A 15,880-nucleotide genomic window follows, 5' to 3' on the forward strand; every position below is an offset into this window, starting at 1 on the left:
CGTTAGGGGATGCTGACAGGCCTCCTCTACTAAGGATTTTATAGAAGGGCCATCAGTTTGTGATCTAAGTGCTCTCAGGATGAGCTTGGCAATGATGAGCTTGAAAAAGAGTCAGGATGGCCCACACAGTTTTAATCTAAGAAGATCCTGGACTAAGAAAGTGATACAGACAGCTAAAAATATTTCAGGCAGCTGAAAACTGAAAGTATCTGATTGTTCTCACACTGGTGTAATTTTAAAAAAAGCATATAGTGAAACTCTATTGTTTTACATCCGTGTGAGGAAAGAATCAGACCCAAATTGCTGAAGCCATATTGACAGATTTGCTCTTGAAAGACAATGCTTTTTGGCCCATTCTTTCTGATGCTCTCAGGATATTCCTGAGACGGTCCCAATGCCCTTTCAAATATTCAAGGGTCTTCATCCCAACTCCTCCAAGACAATGATTCACTCACCCCAGAAACTGCAGGGTAGGCTGGTCGTGGGAGACCAGGCAAGGCCATTTTACTATGGAAGGCAGTTGCAGAGATAATCTGGGCAGATGACATTGTAGCCATACTCTGCATGGCTTTATCTTTAGCTGCCTGGTCCTATGGGCAAGAGCAGAAACAGAAAAAACGTAATTATTATAATGATAAATAAGTTGCCTGGTCTAATGCTGCATAACCAGGATTCTCATCAGCTTCTTTGTAGGGAACAAGCATCTCTGAAAACCTGGGCAGCAAACTCACCAATAACTGTTCTAAGAACTCTTCAAAGCATGTAAGGCTTTCACCCATTACTATGGCTTCAGATGTGATTAATCATCCTTTCTGAAATGATAGGATCACTGGTTTAGAGACTGCTAAGCATTTATCCTTTCTGTCTGAAGGCTTTCAGCCACAGAGCTGAAATGTTTTGTTATGGAAAGTACAATCCTAATTGAGTCTTGTGTTTTAATAATTGCTAAGAATATTCAATGGGAAAGACTCTTGCTTATCAAAAAAACCCTCTAAAAACAAGCTCACAAAATGAGTTTGTAGTCATCACTGCAAAAAGACTACCTCAATTTGGGACGGCATTAGTCTCAGGTAAAGTTGATAATTCTATTCCCTTCCCCAGGGAGACAGGAAAACTTGGTAACCTCCCAGGGCACATACGAAAGGACATTCCTTTTTGTATTTTAACAGAGCTGTGGAGCTGCACACATTTTTACAGGCAATGACAGTGCAACAGCTATGTTCTTTATGTTTAAAACAAATAGCATTCTTTGCTCCTTCTTCCAAGGAATATAGACAAACAGAAGCACCTCCCCACATACTGCCTTTCCTCCTACATCCCCTACAATTTATCTTCATCCTTCAAACACACCACATTTATCTGTGACATTATAATTATAACGGCAACGTCACAGATGAATTCATGGCTTGGAGAAACTGCTGAAAAAGGTAAGCTCTTGCTGTCTTCAGGAATTCTCAGTTCCCACTTGCATTCACTGAACTGCAGGAAGTTCTCACCCTTGGGTCTCCATTCTCTCTAACCCCTCCACTTTCTCTCAGGTTTTCTAAAGTTCAAAGCCCAGGGATTCTGATGTGTCTAACACAAAAAACCATTTGGAGGAGGCATAACAAAAGCACAAGAATAAATGGTAATGATTAAGTGGAATGATCAGTAGGAATGGGCAAAACACAAATATTCTTTTTTACAGTATCTGTGACTCCTGTTAGTACCATTCAAATGAATGGAAGAGAGACATTAATTTCTGAGAGAGTTCCTAAGATTCTGCAAAGGTATGGGAAAGTTTTTCAGAATCCAGCTTAAATGATGCTTTAGGCAATACTTTAAGGATTACCTACATTTTTTAAGGGCAAGGGTTGTTTTCCGTTTCTTCATGACATACATAAGGACAATTTCCCAGTTGCCATTGTAGAAGAGGATATCTTTCCTCCCCTTACTTTCTCACTGAAAATATTGTATTTGTCTCCCTGAATTTATACATGAGCTTATGGGAAAGAAGCATCTACTTCTGGAAGTATTAAAGTCGGGGGGGGGGGAACCCAAACCAATTAAGAAGGGAAAATATTTTATCTATTAGCCCCTGTTGTGTTTTTCTGTTTTGTTTAAATGCCTGACAGACTGCTGGAAAAAGCAGGTTTTTGTAAAAGACATCTCCTTTCTCTTTCAGCTAACAGTTCATTTGTACTGTGTTTCCAGTGCACAAAAAAAAAAAAAAGAAAAAAAAAGCAAATAAAGCAACAAAAACTTATACCAAACATTTGCAATGTTTGTGTTTTCTTTTATTATTTTCAAGACTACTACTACTATTACTAATAATAATATCACCACTATTCCTATCTTTCTTAGTACAGGTGATATCTGTGAGCCACCCAGGACCTGGAAAACTTCTGGCAACAGATTTTTCTCCAAGCTTTACCCTACTTTCCCACCTCTATCTGTTATAGGCACATTGCACATTGAGAGAAGACACCAATTTGTGTGGAAACAGCAGTATTACAGTAATTGCTGCGAAAAGTCAGCATGCAGCCGCTCTGATCTCTAGGATATAAATATGAAAACGTATACTTGCTATAGAAAATGAACAGTGATAGAAGAACACACAGCTATCAGCAGGAACTTCGAGGCAGGGCAGCAGCTTTTGTGATTTCGTTTCCTTGCTCCATGAAAATGACTAGCAAAAGCAAAGAAGTAAATCAGTCGAATCGGTGCTGCAGACTTGCCTCTGCGGGCAGAGAGGAACAGCCTGGTACTGCGGAATGGTTCTCTGCAGGCAGCTGGGCAGAGCTCACAGCATGGCCCAAGGTGGTGTAAAAGGAGAACAACCAATGGCTCCATGGAGCTCCCCGAGACACCTTCGTTCCCCGAGAACAAAAACGGCCAGCTCCTGTGTGCTAAGTGGAAACAGGCTCGGCTGACTGGCTTTTCAATCACGCCAAATCCCAGAGCTGTGACATGCAAGGAATGGAATCAAGGTTACATATATAAGCAGCAGTAAATCTTTTAACACCCTGGGCAGTTGTTGTTTCCTACTCGCTCTAACTTGCCTCTCAAGCAGGCCTCCACCTGAACTGACCACTTAACAGCACCACAGGTTTCAAGCTTAGGCAGCCCTACCTAGCAGCACTGAATTAGATAGTTGTAATTTGTGGCTCCTTCTCTTTACCAGAGCAGCTGGAAACACAACAGGCTAATGACAGACACAACACCATTTTCTGAAATGGAGCTGGGGGTGGCATGTGGGGGGTGAAGTCATGACTTGGAGGTAATCACTGCTTGCAATCGAGACGCATGCACTTCAGCACCGGTCAAGACTGAGTGCCAACAGTTCAATCACAGACAGTCTGCTTCTCCTGGTGCCTGGCAAGGAGTTGCCCAGCCAGCCAAGAGGAAGCACACACTAACAGCCGTCCACTCAGCAGTCAGAGCTGGACTGGGCTGTCAGGATCCTCACCATCACCTGAAGCATGGAAGATCAGGGAAGCTAACATGCTTCCCTCCAGATCACTTGCTGCCGTACCAAATCGGGAAGGTCGGCACGCACCTTCCTCCCCTGGCTGTCTCAGTGATACATAACAAGGACCGGACCTCACATCCTGCTCGGCAAGGATGGCTCACATTCTAGCAGGGGATACCCTCCCGTGCATTTGTCACCCATAAACTTGACCTTCTCGACATTTCCGGCCATTCAGTCTGAGCACATAAACCATCTCCCTGCTTCAAATCTGAGTGGAAATAAATGTCAAGAGGTACCAGTTCACTAGCATGATCTCAGAGCTCTTCCTATAGAAAGAAAAACATAGATTTGCTCGAGCAAGTAGTCAACCATTTTCTTTCTCATTAGCCCAGCCCTCTTCAAATCAGTTCTGAATTAATCAAGGGGCAAAATCTATTCAGCTGGCACCATTTTACCTGAGAAGATGCTAGCTGGCTTTCTTGCGTCCTCTCAGCAGTTATGCCAACTCAGAACACTTTCTCACAGACAACTCCACATCACTATCACTAGCAGAGGTGGAACTAGCACTGCAGTACCCACAAGGCTACCCTTTCCCAAGGCCACCGCAACAGAAGGGACTCCTTACTGGTCAGCACTTAAAACCATAAACACCTCCTTCTCAGCTGAACACTCTTTGCATACTCCCAAGTCTAGGGGTCTTTCAGACTTGTATGACAGCACCACAAACCAGAGGGAGAAATAAGACACACAAAATTTAAGGTTATTGTTTCTCTATTCTTTAAATAGAATTGCTCCAGACGTCACAGAGCTACAACAATACAAGTGCTTGCACAACACTTCCTGGGAAGTACCTTTTCCTCCCCAGCTTACTACAGTTCAGTGGCTAATCTCACCCTTTTTTATGGCTATTCAAAGAGGGAACGGATGAGGATACTGCTGCCTCAGGGGGCTTGCGTGATATGTTAAAGGATACTCATCATACCTTGAGCTTGGCTTGGATCTCTCTAGCTTTCCGCCTTGCCAGGACCTGGATGTGACTAGATACCTGCATTGAAAGACAAAATCCATCTTCATTCCAGAGGAGTACTTGGTAGCTGCTTGCAGAAGTAAACATATTTTAGGCACCTTGTGCAACAGGGAGTTATTTAAGGTTGGGAGGAGGGGGGTTGAGGTGGCAATAAGATGCTTTTCTGAACATAACTTAAGTGTCATGAAATGAGGTAGGGGACCAGCAAAGATCAGCAATTTAAGGTCTTTTTCAATTCAAATGGCTTTATCAAGCCAGGGACCTCCTCTAAATCTAAAGAACCCATCCTTAAATCTAGGGACTGAGAGTTCTGATCTCTTTGCTTCCCATCTTGGTCTCCTCTTGCGAGAAGCGAAACTCATGTTCCATATCCCTGGCCATTATGTAACACAGGACTTTCCCATATCTAATGTGGGCTGAAACACATCATAGAATAATATAGATTGGAAGGAATTTCTGGATGTCCAGCAACCCTGTACCCAAAGCAGGTCTAGGTTGCTCAGTGCTTTGTCCAGCATAGCCTGGACTGTCATTCCCAAATTACCAAGACTCTTTTTTCATCCCATGTGCCAGGTATTTTCAAAATCACCATTTCTGTCCACCTGTATGGGCTGAACAAAGAATCTTCATATAGAGGACCACAGATGCTCACTGAAACGTTCACTAGTAGACCAAACAAATAAAATCACCCAACTTTTAACAGCAGAAAAACTTGTGTGTCACGATGTGGCTGGGAAACACGAGCATTACAATCCTACTGTAAAATGCCTGAGCTGACTCTTCCCATCATTCTTATTAACCAGCTCAGCACAACAATCTCTTTCCAGCAAAGTCAGAAACTAACAGGAAGGGATTTGTTCTCATAAGCCCTCATCACGCCTAGTAGTTCAGAGAAGTTAACGTCTACAGGGAAAACTTTACACTTACCTGTTTCCTTGTGCGTGTTTTCCCTGTTCGCAGCTTAATATAGCGGGCAATCAGCTCATTTCGGCCTGGAACAGAGAAATAATGCAAATACAAGTTTAGAAAGCTATGACCCCAGGGCAAAGATGCACAATGGAATTCTGTATCTATAGAAAGCAGTGGGATGATACTCTGTCACAGTATATTCTTAGAAAGGTACTCATTAGTTCACATGGTAGAGGCCTGATTTTTGGGAGCAGAACTTTGGGCTGGAAATTCCACTTCCCAGCTTGCATCTGTATAGCTTAGAATTACCAGTAAAAAGGAGAATAATATGCTTTGCTTTATAATTACATTACCATAGTGTGTAGAAGCTGTAAACATGGATCAAGATTGCCAGTACAAAGAAGAAAAAGCAAAGCCACTCACCCTAAAACATTCAGAAAGGCAAGGAGGAAGATCCAGAAAACAAAAGGCCAGTCAACCTCACCTCAGTCCATGGGAGGTGGTGGAGCACGTACTCCTGGAAACCATCTCCAGATACAGGAAGGACAAGGTGGTGACTGGAAGCAATCCACATGGATTTACAAATGGGAAATCATACTTAAACAACCTGATTGTTTCCACAGTGAGGTGACTAGCTTGGTGGATGAGTACAGAGCTGTATATATTGTGACTCTAGTAAGACTTTTGACTGTCTCCCGTAACATCCTCACAATCCGACAAAGCATTGGTTACATCAACGGACAAGAAGATGGATTGAAAACTGGCAGAATGGATGGCGTTCTGGTTGACAACAAGCTGTCAACAAGCCAGCAATGCACCCTCGTGCCAAAGGCCAACCGCATCCCAGGCTGCGTGAGGAAGACTGTTGCCAACAGGTCAAGGGAGGTGATCCTTCACCTCTGCTCAGCACTGCTGAAGCAACATTTGGAGCACTGTGTCCAGTTCAAGGCTCCTCAGCATGAGAAAGATGTGAAAGTACAGGAGTGAGTCCAGCAAAAAGTCCACAAAAATGATTAAGGGACTGGAGAATCTTTCATACAAGGAGGGGCTGAGCCAGCTGGAACTGTTCAGCCTGGAAAAGACTTCGGGACAGTTTGATAGAGTGAATTAAAAGTGCTTTCAGGCTTTTGCAGGCATCCCCAAAAAAAGGAGCATTCTTCAGAAGAGATAGAGAAAAGGAAGCTTAGCTTTGCTGCAGGTCATGGGGAGCTCCCATAAGCAGGAGGGTGGGGCAGCAGCTAGGAGAGGTGAAGGAATCCTAGTTCTATTATGGGACAAGCATACACTGCAGGCACTAAAGACTGTGAATTTTTACACCTGGATTTTAAGAGATGACATAGTGAGCTTATGCCCTTCAGGGCCAAGGGAAATGAAGACAAGTAGCTTTATGTTCAGTGTGAGGGCAGAGGCCAGCGCAGAGATGCAAAGAAAAGATGGTCATGGTGACAGATGAGAGAAATGGTTTTTAACAGCAACATGAATGAAATGGCTAACAAAACGTGCAGCTACAGGGTGACTGGTCCAGGATTTGAAATTGCTTGGAATGAGAGCAGGAAACTGCAGAAGACTCAGGTCCAGTATTTAAAACTCAGGATGAGAAGGAGAGACAGCTGAGCTACTGACAACTTCAGCAGCGAACAGGAGAAGCAAGCTTAGACCCGATTCACATCTAGCACCGCAGAACTGTTTTGAGAGTGGACACCAAGGCACGAGGCAGACTATGCAGGTTCCATACGCTGGCTCCCACAAATCAAATCTAAGCAGACACACAGATTTGGTTCTCTTCCTGGAGACAAATAAAGAGCAGAAACAGAAAAGCAGCAGCTACACATCTGAATTCTAGGCTGATTCAAGGCAGAAAAGATGACAGAAAGAGCCGGCTCTGCAAAATAACACATTTGTGGTAGCAATACAGTACCTCAGTAAACAGTTGGGAGAGGGAAGTGCAAGGCTGTGAGGCATCTTATACGGCTGCAAGTGTTTGAGGCAAGAAGCAGGAATAAACTGGGAAGCAAAGCCACATCTCTTGTGAAATTTATTTATAACAAAACTATAAAACCCCAGTGTTTTCTATGGAAAGTTTATGGGCTGAACGGAGAACTTGTACATTAGGACATCACAGACATCAAAAAGCAAGCAGTGAAAATAGATGCAATATTTATTCCAGTAGTTTAATATTAACCCCTGTTTAGCTCAACCCTGAAAAAAATTAATGCAAGGAAGGACTCTATGTTAGAGATTGACAACCCAACCCTTTAGGGAAGGGCTGGCAAAGCTCCTAATTCCATCTGTTTCTGAAACCAGAATGTAAATGTCCATGACTGCATCTAGGCCATGTTCATGAAGCATAACCAAAGCACTTATAGGGATGGGAAAGCATTTTACATTTACAGATCTTAACCTTTTCTTAACGGTGTCATTACAGAAGCTCTCCTTATTCCCCGGGGAGAAGAATCAGGTTTGTAGCTGAGAAAAGAAAACAGCTCCAGCTCTTCTATACACAAATTAGGAACCATTTCTGTGTCAGAAACACAATGCCCAGCACGTAACCACTGACCTCTTCAGTTCCCACAGTTTCAGCATTAGCACGGTGACATGCCCAGGAGAGTTTGATGGGAGCAGATGCTGTTATGCTGCCTTCCACCTGGCTGCTCTTCGAACCGGCATAACCACTTTTACAAAGCCGAGACCAACTACTAGTAACACATACCCACACCACCTTTTTCTACTGCCAAGAATAATATTTATGGCTTTTCAAAGCCACCATCTGTTGGACATGGATCCAAGTTGAAAGGTAAGAAACAACAGTACAGATTCTTCCCTCATAGATGCTGCCATATACAAAATTTCAGAAGGACAGTTTGACACGTGTCAGAAGTGGGAAACGTCCAGAACAAAACAAGGTGCTCAAACCCCATTATCTATAAAGAAACAAGAAGGGAAGTTTCTATACACCAGGAGGACCCTTTGAGGGGAAAGGGGAATGAGTTAATGGAAGAGAGAGGACAACCTAGCCTTGAGAAGACGTGGACATGGAGAATTTCAGGCAAACTTTTAAAGGGTGCCTATTGGACTATACTGACAACTTGAACACATGGAAACTCTCCAGACACTGCCTCAAATATAGGTCATACCTGCAAAACTAATTTCAGTGGATTCTCAACCAGATGTAATAAATGCTACAGAGCAAATTTAGCTTTGTTGTGTTTCCATGAGGGTCAAGAAATTATACAGACTGAGCAGCAGAGGGTTGCAGGGGTAATCTGTGTGAGAGGATGCCACGAACAGCTCCACGCCAGTCACGGTCGATTCCAGCCACCTCCAAAACGGATGAAAACAACAATCCATCAAAACCTCAACCAGTCAGAGGAGCACGAACTACCTTTCCTCAAACATATTTTGGAAAGGGCAATAGCCACTAGGGGCAGGAGACATATGAGGAGACACACAAAAGGAACCACAGAAAGGAGACACATGAGGATGCAGAGCAGGAGAAATGCAAGGTATGAAAAAAGACATATTTGGAGAAAAGGAAGAAGAAAAAGACATATTTGGAGAAAAGGATGGAGAAAAAGAGACACATTGTAGGGGACATTGCTGGGGACACGGCTGGAAAACTACTCTTGTAAAGAGGTGCTCCATGGCAGAAGGAGTAAGCTTGGAGGCAACTGCAGCCCATGGAGGACCCATGTCAGAGCAGGGACAACCCTGAAAGGACTGCAGCCCAGTGACGACCCATGTAGGGGCAGAGGAGCAGCAAGAAGCAAGGAGCATCAGAGGAAAAAACCTAAAAAGCATGCACTGGCAGAAAGAAACCTTTACACAGTGACCCCAACCTCCCGTGCCACCCAGCACCTCATCAAAGGAATTAGGAGGGACTGAGCGTTACAGAGAATAAAACAAGGGAAGCTGAGACTAGGAAGCGGGGAGGGGAGGCAATAAACTGTAGTCAAGCCTGGGAAAGTGGGAGGTGTTTTCCTAAGTGTGCATTTAACTGTTTGGAAACATCAGCAAAAATTGCAAAGCTCTCTCAGGCCATGCACTTCACTGGAGAAGACTAGAGGGAAGGGAAACTGTTGTAAAAATGGCACATAATAGAAGCTGGTAAAGGGTAAACTCTCTAGGGAGAAATTCTCTAGAGAGAGCATTCAAATCTGGATCCTAAAAATTTCTAGTTTTAGAATTCACTTTCCACTTGCCACCACCTCTCATACAGCCTTCATCTTCCAGAAGTGTGTCCCCACAGAGCCAGAGAAAAACAGAAAGACGGCAGGGTATATTAAACTAATAAAGATACTGGTAGCAAAAAAACCCCATATCACTCTACAGAGACATTAGCATCACAGGGATTACTAAATATAGAACTACGTAAATTGCCAAGCCCAGTAAACTCTGCAGCAAGAATGTATTACATTACCATGAATCAAAGCTGCAAGAGAAGCAAGTCCTAAATGTCTTTTGTTTTTCTTCTCAGGAGTTAGCTGTAAGCAGGTATCATGTGGCTGGAAGCCTGTAGGTTCGCAGCCTCTGGAAAGCACGTTCTTTGTTTCACAACCCCGGCTGCAGGGTCAGCAAAGACGGGCACTCCTCACTTGGCTGGAACAGGCAGAGCTGTCACAAACCGTCAGATGGTTCATTTTTTAGAGCCATGTAAAGTGTCCCTCAGTAATCTGATCATATGTTGTGTTCTTAGAATAACTCCCGATGAGGCCTGCCATGGTCACCAGAACCTGCCAACAGTTGTGCCTCCTCTGTTGAAACGGCGCATTGGGTTTCATGAAGCTCTAGCCAACATACCAACTGCAGCGCAGCACCCGAAAGCTCTTTATCCTCCCTGCAGCCCTCCTCTTGGAAGCATGGCGTGAAAATAGGAGTAAAGAGATACTCTCTTATGCTGTTTACCTCTCACTCCTAACAGATAAATTTCCAAGGGCATCAATTTAGCTCTCATTACGTCCTACACCAAACTGCGAAATTTTGCCTTCAGTAGTTATCCAGGAAGGTGGTGCTAAAGGAAGTGAATACAGAGGCTTTTTGATTCTACTTTCTACACCTGTGCTCCTTTCAATACAAGAGAAGTATCTGTCTCTAAGAACAGGGGAAAACCAAGGAAATTCCCGCAGCCATAGAAAGCATTTCCCAGTCCTACCTCAAAGCTTTGTGCTGCCTTTCTGCGAGTAATGGTACGTTACTGCTTGTACAAGAGGCAGATATAGCTATCTTTGAGCCTTATACTTCCTCGCACCCCTGTTGCCAAAGAAAGCAGAAGAACCAAAAGCCTCTATTCTGTGATGGCTGAGAGCAAGGAACTCTACGACTTCTCCAAAATCCTTCCAGTGGGAAACGGCATGAAAATATCTGCCTCTTGGTAGCGGTATCTTTTCTGCACCCAAAGCAAACATGCATCTACCTGTGAAATGCAGTAAAGAGGAGAACTACAGAAGTAGCAATCTAGCTGTATCCAGTGAATGGTTAGGTTAATCAAAGCAAGGTCAAGGAAGCCACCTCAGCTATGATTTCATTCTCTTTGTGTCAGTTAATGATAGCTCCTGGGACATGGCTGTCTCCTGAACTTGCTAAGCATTTAGTTAACTGTTGATTACAATCAACATAAACATAACGAACTGTGTGCATAGGACAGCATGACAAATAAATCCGAACACAAGAGGAAATTTAAGGACACCTCAGTTGTCCACCAAATGCCAATGTTTCTCTATGCATATGAAGCAAAATTAACTGCCGAGCAAGCCTTACCAGAATGACACTTAAGGCAAAAGCAGTGTGTGTTATGTTCACAGGTGAACGTACAATATGGAACTAATCGCCACTGGGGTCTGCCTCGATGCATACCTCCCTGCACAGCCTTACTTTCCATCTCTCACTCTACTGCTTCCTCCTCCCAGCTACATTAAATGCCTTCCTGGGCGTCACCTTTTCTAGAAACAGTGCTGCATGTGTCAAAACCCACATTTTTGTCTTTCTGATGGCTAATCCCATCTTCTCATCAAGATGCACAGACGCCCAACTCCTACTGATAAAATCCTTAACATTAATTTTACTGCTATCTTTATTAGACTTTCACTTCACCACAAATCATCTTTTCTTACCAAAGCTTTGGTGAGAAGATTCTGTCAGCTTCCCAATTTCCCAGGCCAGCTTCTTCAAGGCAAGAGAAAATGTACTTTTCAAGGCAGTACACGACCTTTCCTTCTCTGGCCTGGGTTCCCTTCATCCCTTCCTATCTTCCTTGACTTTTGGCAACCATTAATGTTGCATCTTTATTGATTACTTAGCATGCTCACTTTCAACCTTACTCCCTCTTTCTGAGCTTTGTCTTGGTATACAACTTCTATAATACAATGACGATGTTCAGCACCCAAATTCTTTCAAAGGCTCAGTCCTTCCCTTCCTCTCTGCTTCAGCTTCTATTTTTACTATTAATTCCACTACCAGAGCTGAGGCTATCCCCAAAGTCAATAAAAACTCTGCAATAACCATCTCCCTATTCTTGCCTATCTTTCCACCGCTCCTTGGAAGCCTCCACTCTCACTCTCCCACCATTGATCTCTAAACTCTGTTGTTTGCTCTTCACCGGTCTTCAGTCTTTGTCAGCACCTATAAACTAAACATACTGAGCAAGTAATGCAGCATGGTGTCTTCTTTTTTCCCATTTATCTGGACTGCAACTGTGGCAAATCCCTGTGGGAAGTAGCCCTGACAGCAGTGGACAATCTCAAGAACAGCATGTTATATTGCATTTTACTGTACTGGTCTATCGCATGAAGACATCTCTCCCACCACCAATGCAGAACCCCAGTGCTTCACAGTCAGGCTCGAGTTCCCGTAGCACAGTTACACATACGAGAGAATTTCATATTCAGCTGTGAGAAGGAAGTTTCCTCACTCTGATCGTTTATTCCATGCTTCAGTTTGCTCAGTATTAACTTTCCACAAAACTCCCTGAGCTCATCCAGTCCCTACAATAAGGGGATTTTGAGACGAAGACTCAAAGAAAGTTGAGCCAGTACTTCTGAGAAATATCATAACAATCAGATCCCTGAAAACACAATATTGAAGTGATTAAACACCACCACATAAACAGCTCTTCTGGTTTCACCATTTGACTGTGCAAGTGCTGGGCTCATTCCTCTTCTGAAATCACAAAGAAGTTGAGGCTTTATTTGCCGGGCAGAATGTGCCAGTCAAGCACCTCACATGGGGAAACCGGCGGTTGGGTGATCAACCTGCCTGAGGTCATAAATGTCTCATTTACTAACTGGTCTAAACACTGAAACCTCATCTTGCCTAAAAGACCTTTTGCTGGGAAGGTTAGTGCTCACTCCTCTTCTCCTTTTCCACCGTATACCCTGAATTCACACCTAGAAACACAAGAGGTGCCATCCCCATTCAGAAGCTGCTGTTTCTTGACGGCCAGTTCAAGACCCTTTACGCAAAGTACATGACTGAGGGATAACAATTACACACCCTGCAAGTTTTGGGAAGCTTCTTATTGGTTTCAAACAAGGAGTAGACACAAATGAAAAGTCAGTCACCACAGGTGTAGTTACAGCAACAAATTCTTCATCAACAAAACAACCTGAAGAGGTTCCCCTCTCCTCAGCTGCTCATTCCTCCTCCTGCAATGTTCCATCAACCCCTGCGTACAGCTGCACCAATTCAATTGCCAGAAGAAGGGGAGGGGAGACAGTGGCGGACACATCTGATGCACCACACTAAACTAATTACCAAACATTCAAAAATAAGCCACTGCCTGCCCCCCCCCCCCCCATGGATTTTGTTGTTGGTTTTGTTTGTTTTCCTTCATCAGCCTATTTTTAATTGGATTGCTGAACTAGTTCATTCTGTGGCTACGTTAACCACAGCATTGGCACAGCAGAGAGAACAAAGCAAGAATCAGGGCAGAACTTCTTACACCAGTTTTGCCACCGAAGAAGCTGTAGCTGTAGCCTGGAACTGTGCTCCACCTAACCATCAACATACACACAGACTAGTAAGAACATGGGCAAGGCTCTTCTGTGCTTGCATCATCTGTCTAAAGGCTAGACAGAGTTAAAGTACCTCCTAATTACTGCCCCAAAGGCATGTGAAGTTATTCCTTGTGAAGGCGAGCTTTTACTAAGGTACAACAAGGTATGGATGCATGCAGCAATCCCTCATCATCAGCCTAATGGGAAGCTCCAGGCTATGCAGCTCTCCACCAACCCTCAGCCTCAGTTTTTCAGTGCATAAATTGAATGTCCTCATCAGCTGTGTTTTCCCACATTATCACCTCAGGCCACAGTAATGTAAGATAATCCATCCAGTAAGTACTCCTCCATATACCCACTAAGGGCTGTAACAGGAACAGAGCAGGGACTTGTTCTGTTGCTTCCCAGAGTGATGAGAGGCCCCATCTGGAGCACTCTGTCCAGTTCTGGGCTCCCCAGTTCAAGAAAGATGAGGAGCTACTGGAGAGGGTCCAGTGGAGGGCTACAAGGATGATGAGGGGACTGGAGCACCTCTCCTACGAGGAGAGGCTGAGGGAGCTGGGCTTGTTCAGCCTGAAGAAGAGCAGGCTGCGAGGGGACCTTATAAATGCCTATAAACATCTTAAGGGTGGGTGTCAGGAGGATGGGGCCAGACTCTTTTCAGTGGTGCCCAGCGACAGGACAAGGGGCAATGGGCACAAACTGAAGCAGAGGAAGTTCCGTCTGAACATGAGGAAGAACTTCTTCACTCTGAGGGTGACGGAGCACTGGAACAGGCTGCCCAGGGAGGTTGTGGAGTCTCTCCTTCTCCGGAGATACTCAAAACCCTCCTGGACAAGGTCCTGTGCAGCCTGCTGTAGGTGACCCTGGTTTGGCGGGGGGGTTGGACTGGATGACCCACAGAGATCTCTTCCAACCCCGAACATTCTGTGATTCTGTGATTCTTTGAATGTTATAGAAACTGCTTAGATTCAGTTTGGCTAGGAAATCCTACAATCACACCAAAGCAGCTGCATACAGTAATGAGAGCGTATCAGGTAACACCCAAAGCAGCCAGTAACAATCCTACATGGAAAGGCATGTCAGACTAACAGCTTTCAGTCTCCCACGACACCCAAGAATGACAGCGTCACACAAGCACAAACGTACTTTGCTCACTAAGGCCCAGGTTCAGAAAAACAGGACCGTTGAGGGTGGCACTGAAACTAATGCTTAACTATCAGCACATCCTTGAGCTCCTGTGAGTCCAAGTTCTACACTGCAGACCCAGACATCTACTAAATTGTTCCTTCGGTAAATAAATGTCTTGTCTGCTTGCTTCACTAACTGCCAATAGCTGCGGGGTATCTGAAAACAACTCTCCATAGCGATTCAGTGATACTGCATCGAAGCATACCAAAACTTTCAGCCCCTCTCCTCCTCATTTTGCAGTCAGCTGCCTCTGTTGGCACCAATAGTATGCTGTTTCTTCTGCTTCAACTATCACAGAAATTGGAGTGAAAAGGAGTCTGTGAGATCCATTCAGCCACTTGCTCCGTAACCAGCACAGAACCATGTGGTTCTCAAGACGTCTGGGCTGCTCTAGCTTAGTCCTGTGAGGAGTTGTGACTGCTCCACTTGACACACCAGGCTACAGCAGGAGTTAGTCCCAACCAACTGACTGAAAATTAAGCAGCAGCGTCAAGGAGAGCAAAAGAAGCCAGACACTGTTCTTGCATTATGTGAGTAAATGAACACTGGTTTTGTAAGTGGAATGGCTGCCACTTCACCCATCTTCCGCTTCTGCCATCATAATTCAGAATGCAGTCACTGTCCATTATTACCTTAAACCACCAGGTTATAGCTTGAGTTTAAATGAATGGCTGGCTACTGACGAAAAAGTGTTTGCTTGTTTCCCCTAACTCTCTCTCACCAGATCGTTCCATAGCTCAGTTCAGCTCTCTAATCTGGCAGAAATCTGTCCCGCTCATTTTGCTGGAGTAGTTTGCTATCAGTTTAGCAAGCTAAAATGGATCAGTAGGGAGTCTGCTGGAAACCAAAGTGAGCATACAGGGTGGGAGCACAAATCCGGGAGCAGAGAAGGGAAGCAAGGAAACGGGAATGGCAACTCCCTCTTTTCTTCTGCAGTGAACTGTTGGGTCACCTCACTCTTTCTGAAGGAAATGTACTCTCGGTCTCACCGTAGAACAATTTTACACCATCCCAGCACTAGCAAATATAGCTGTTAAAGATGTCACATTCTGTAACAGGTGAAAAGAGAACGTGGACTGAAAGGACTAGCAGAAATGCAAGCTTCATAACTGTGTACCTACCCAGGAACTGTCTGGATAATAGCTGAATTCTGCCAAGCTCGTAAAATTTCCTTACAGTGGCTTGTGATACTTCCCCCCCCGCTCTCTTTCTGCTCCTAACACTGGAGCAATTCTGTTCTACATTCTTTAAACACCTGTTGCCTCACTGAGTTTACAGTGTAAGTCTGACAGATAGCTGGGCAACCACGATTCA

The 15,880-nt window shown here is 44.3% G+C and overlaps 1 protein-coding gene across 3 annotated transcripts in view; it reads right to left on the reverse strand.

Annotated features, from left to right (window-relative positions):
- Positions 1-15,880, reverse strand: part of TEAD4 (TEA domain transcription factor 4) — a 62,150-nt gene that overhangs the window by 18,557 nt on the left and 27,713 nt on the right. For all 3 annotated transcript variants that reach the window (XM_075440983.1, XM_009937848.2, XM_075440966.1), the window contains exons 2-4: positions 5,406-5,470; positions 4,434-4,496; positions 456-590 (exon numbers count right to left, since the gene is read on the reverse strand). In XM_075440983.1, the coding sequence (XP_075297098.1) occupies positions 456-566 (111 nt within the window). In that variant the 5' untranslated portion in view covers positions 567-590; positions 4,434-4,496; positions 5,406-5,470. The remainder of the gene's footprint in view (positions 1-455; positions 591-4,433; positions 4,497-5,405; positions 5,471-15,880) is intronic.

This window comes from Opisthocomus hoazin, chromosome 1, assembly GCF_030867145.1.
Source record: "Opisthocomus hoazin isolate bOpiHoa1 chromosome 1, bOpiHoa1.hap1, whole genome shotgun sequence".
In the NCBI taxonomy this organism is placed as follows: domain Eukaryota; kingdom Metazoa; phylum Chordata; class Aves; order Opisthocomiformes; family Opisthocomidae; genus Opisthocomus; species Opisthocomus hoazin.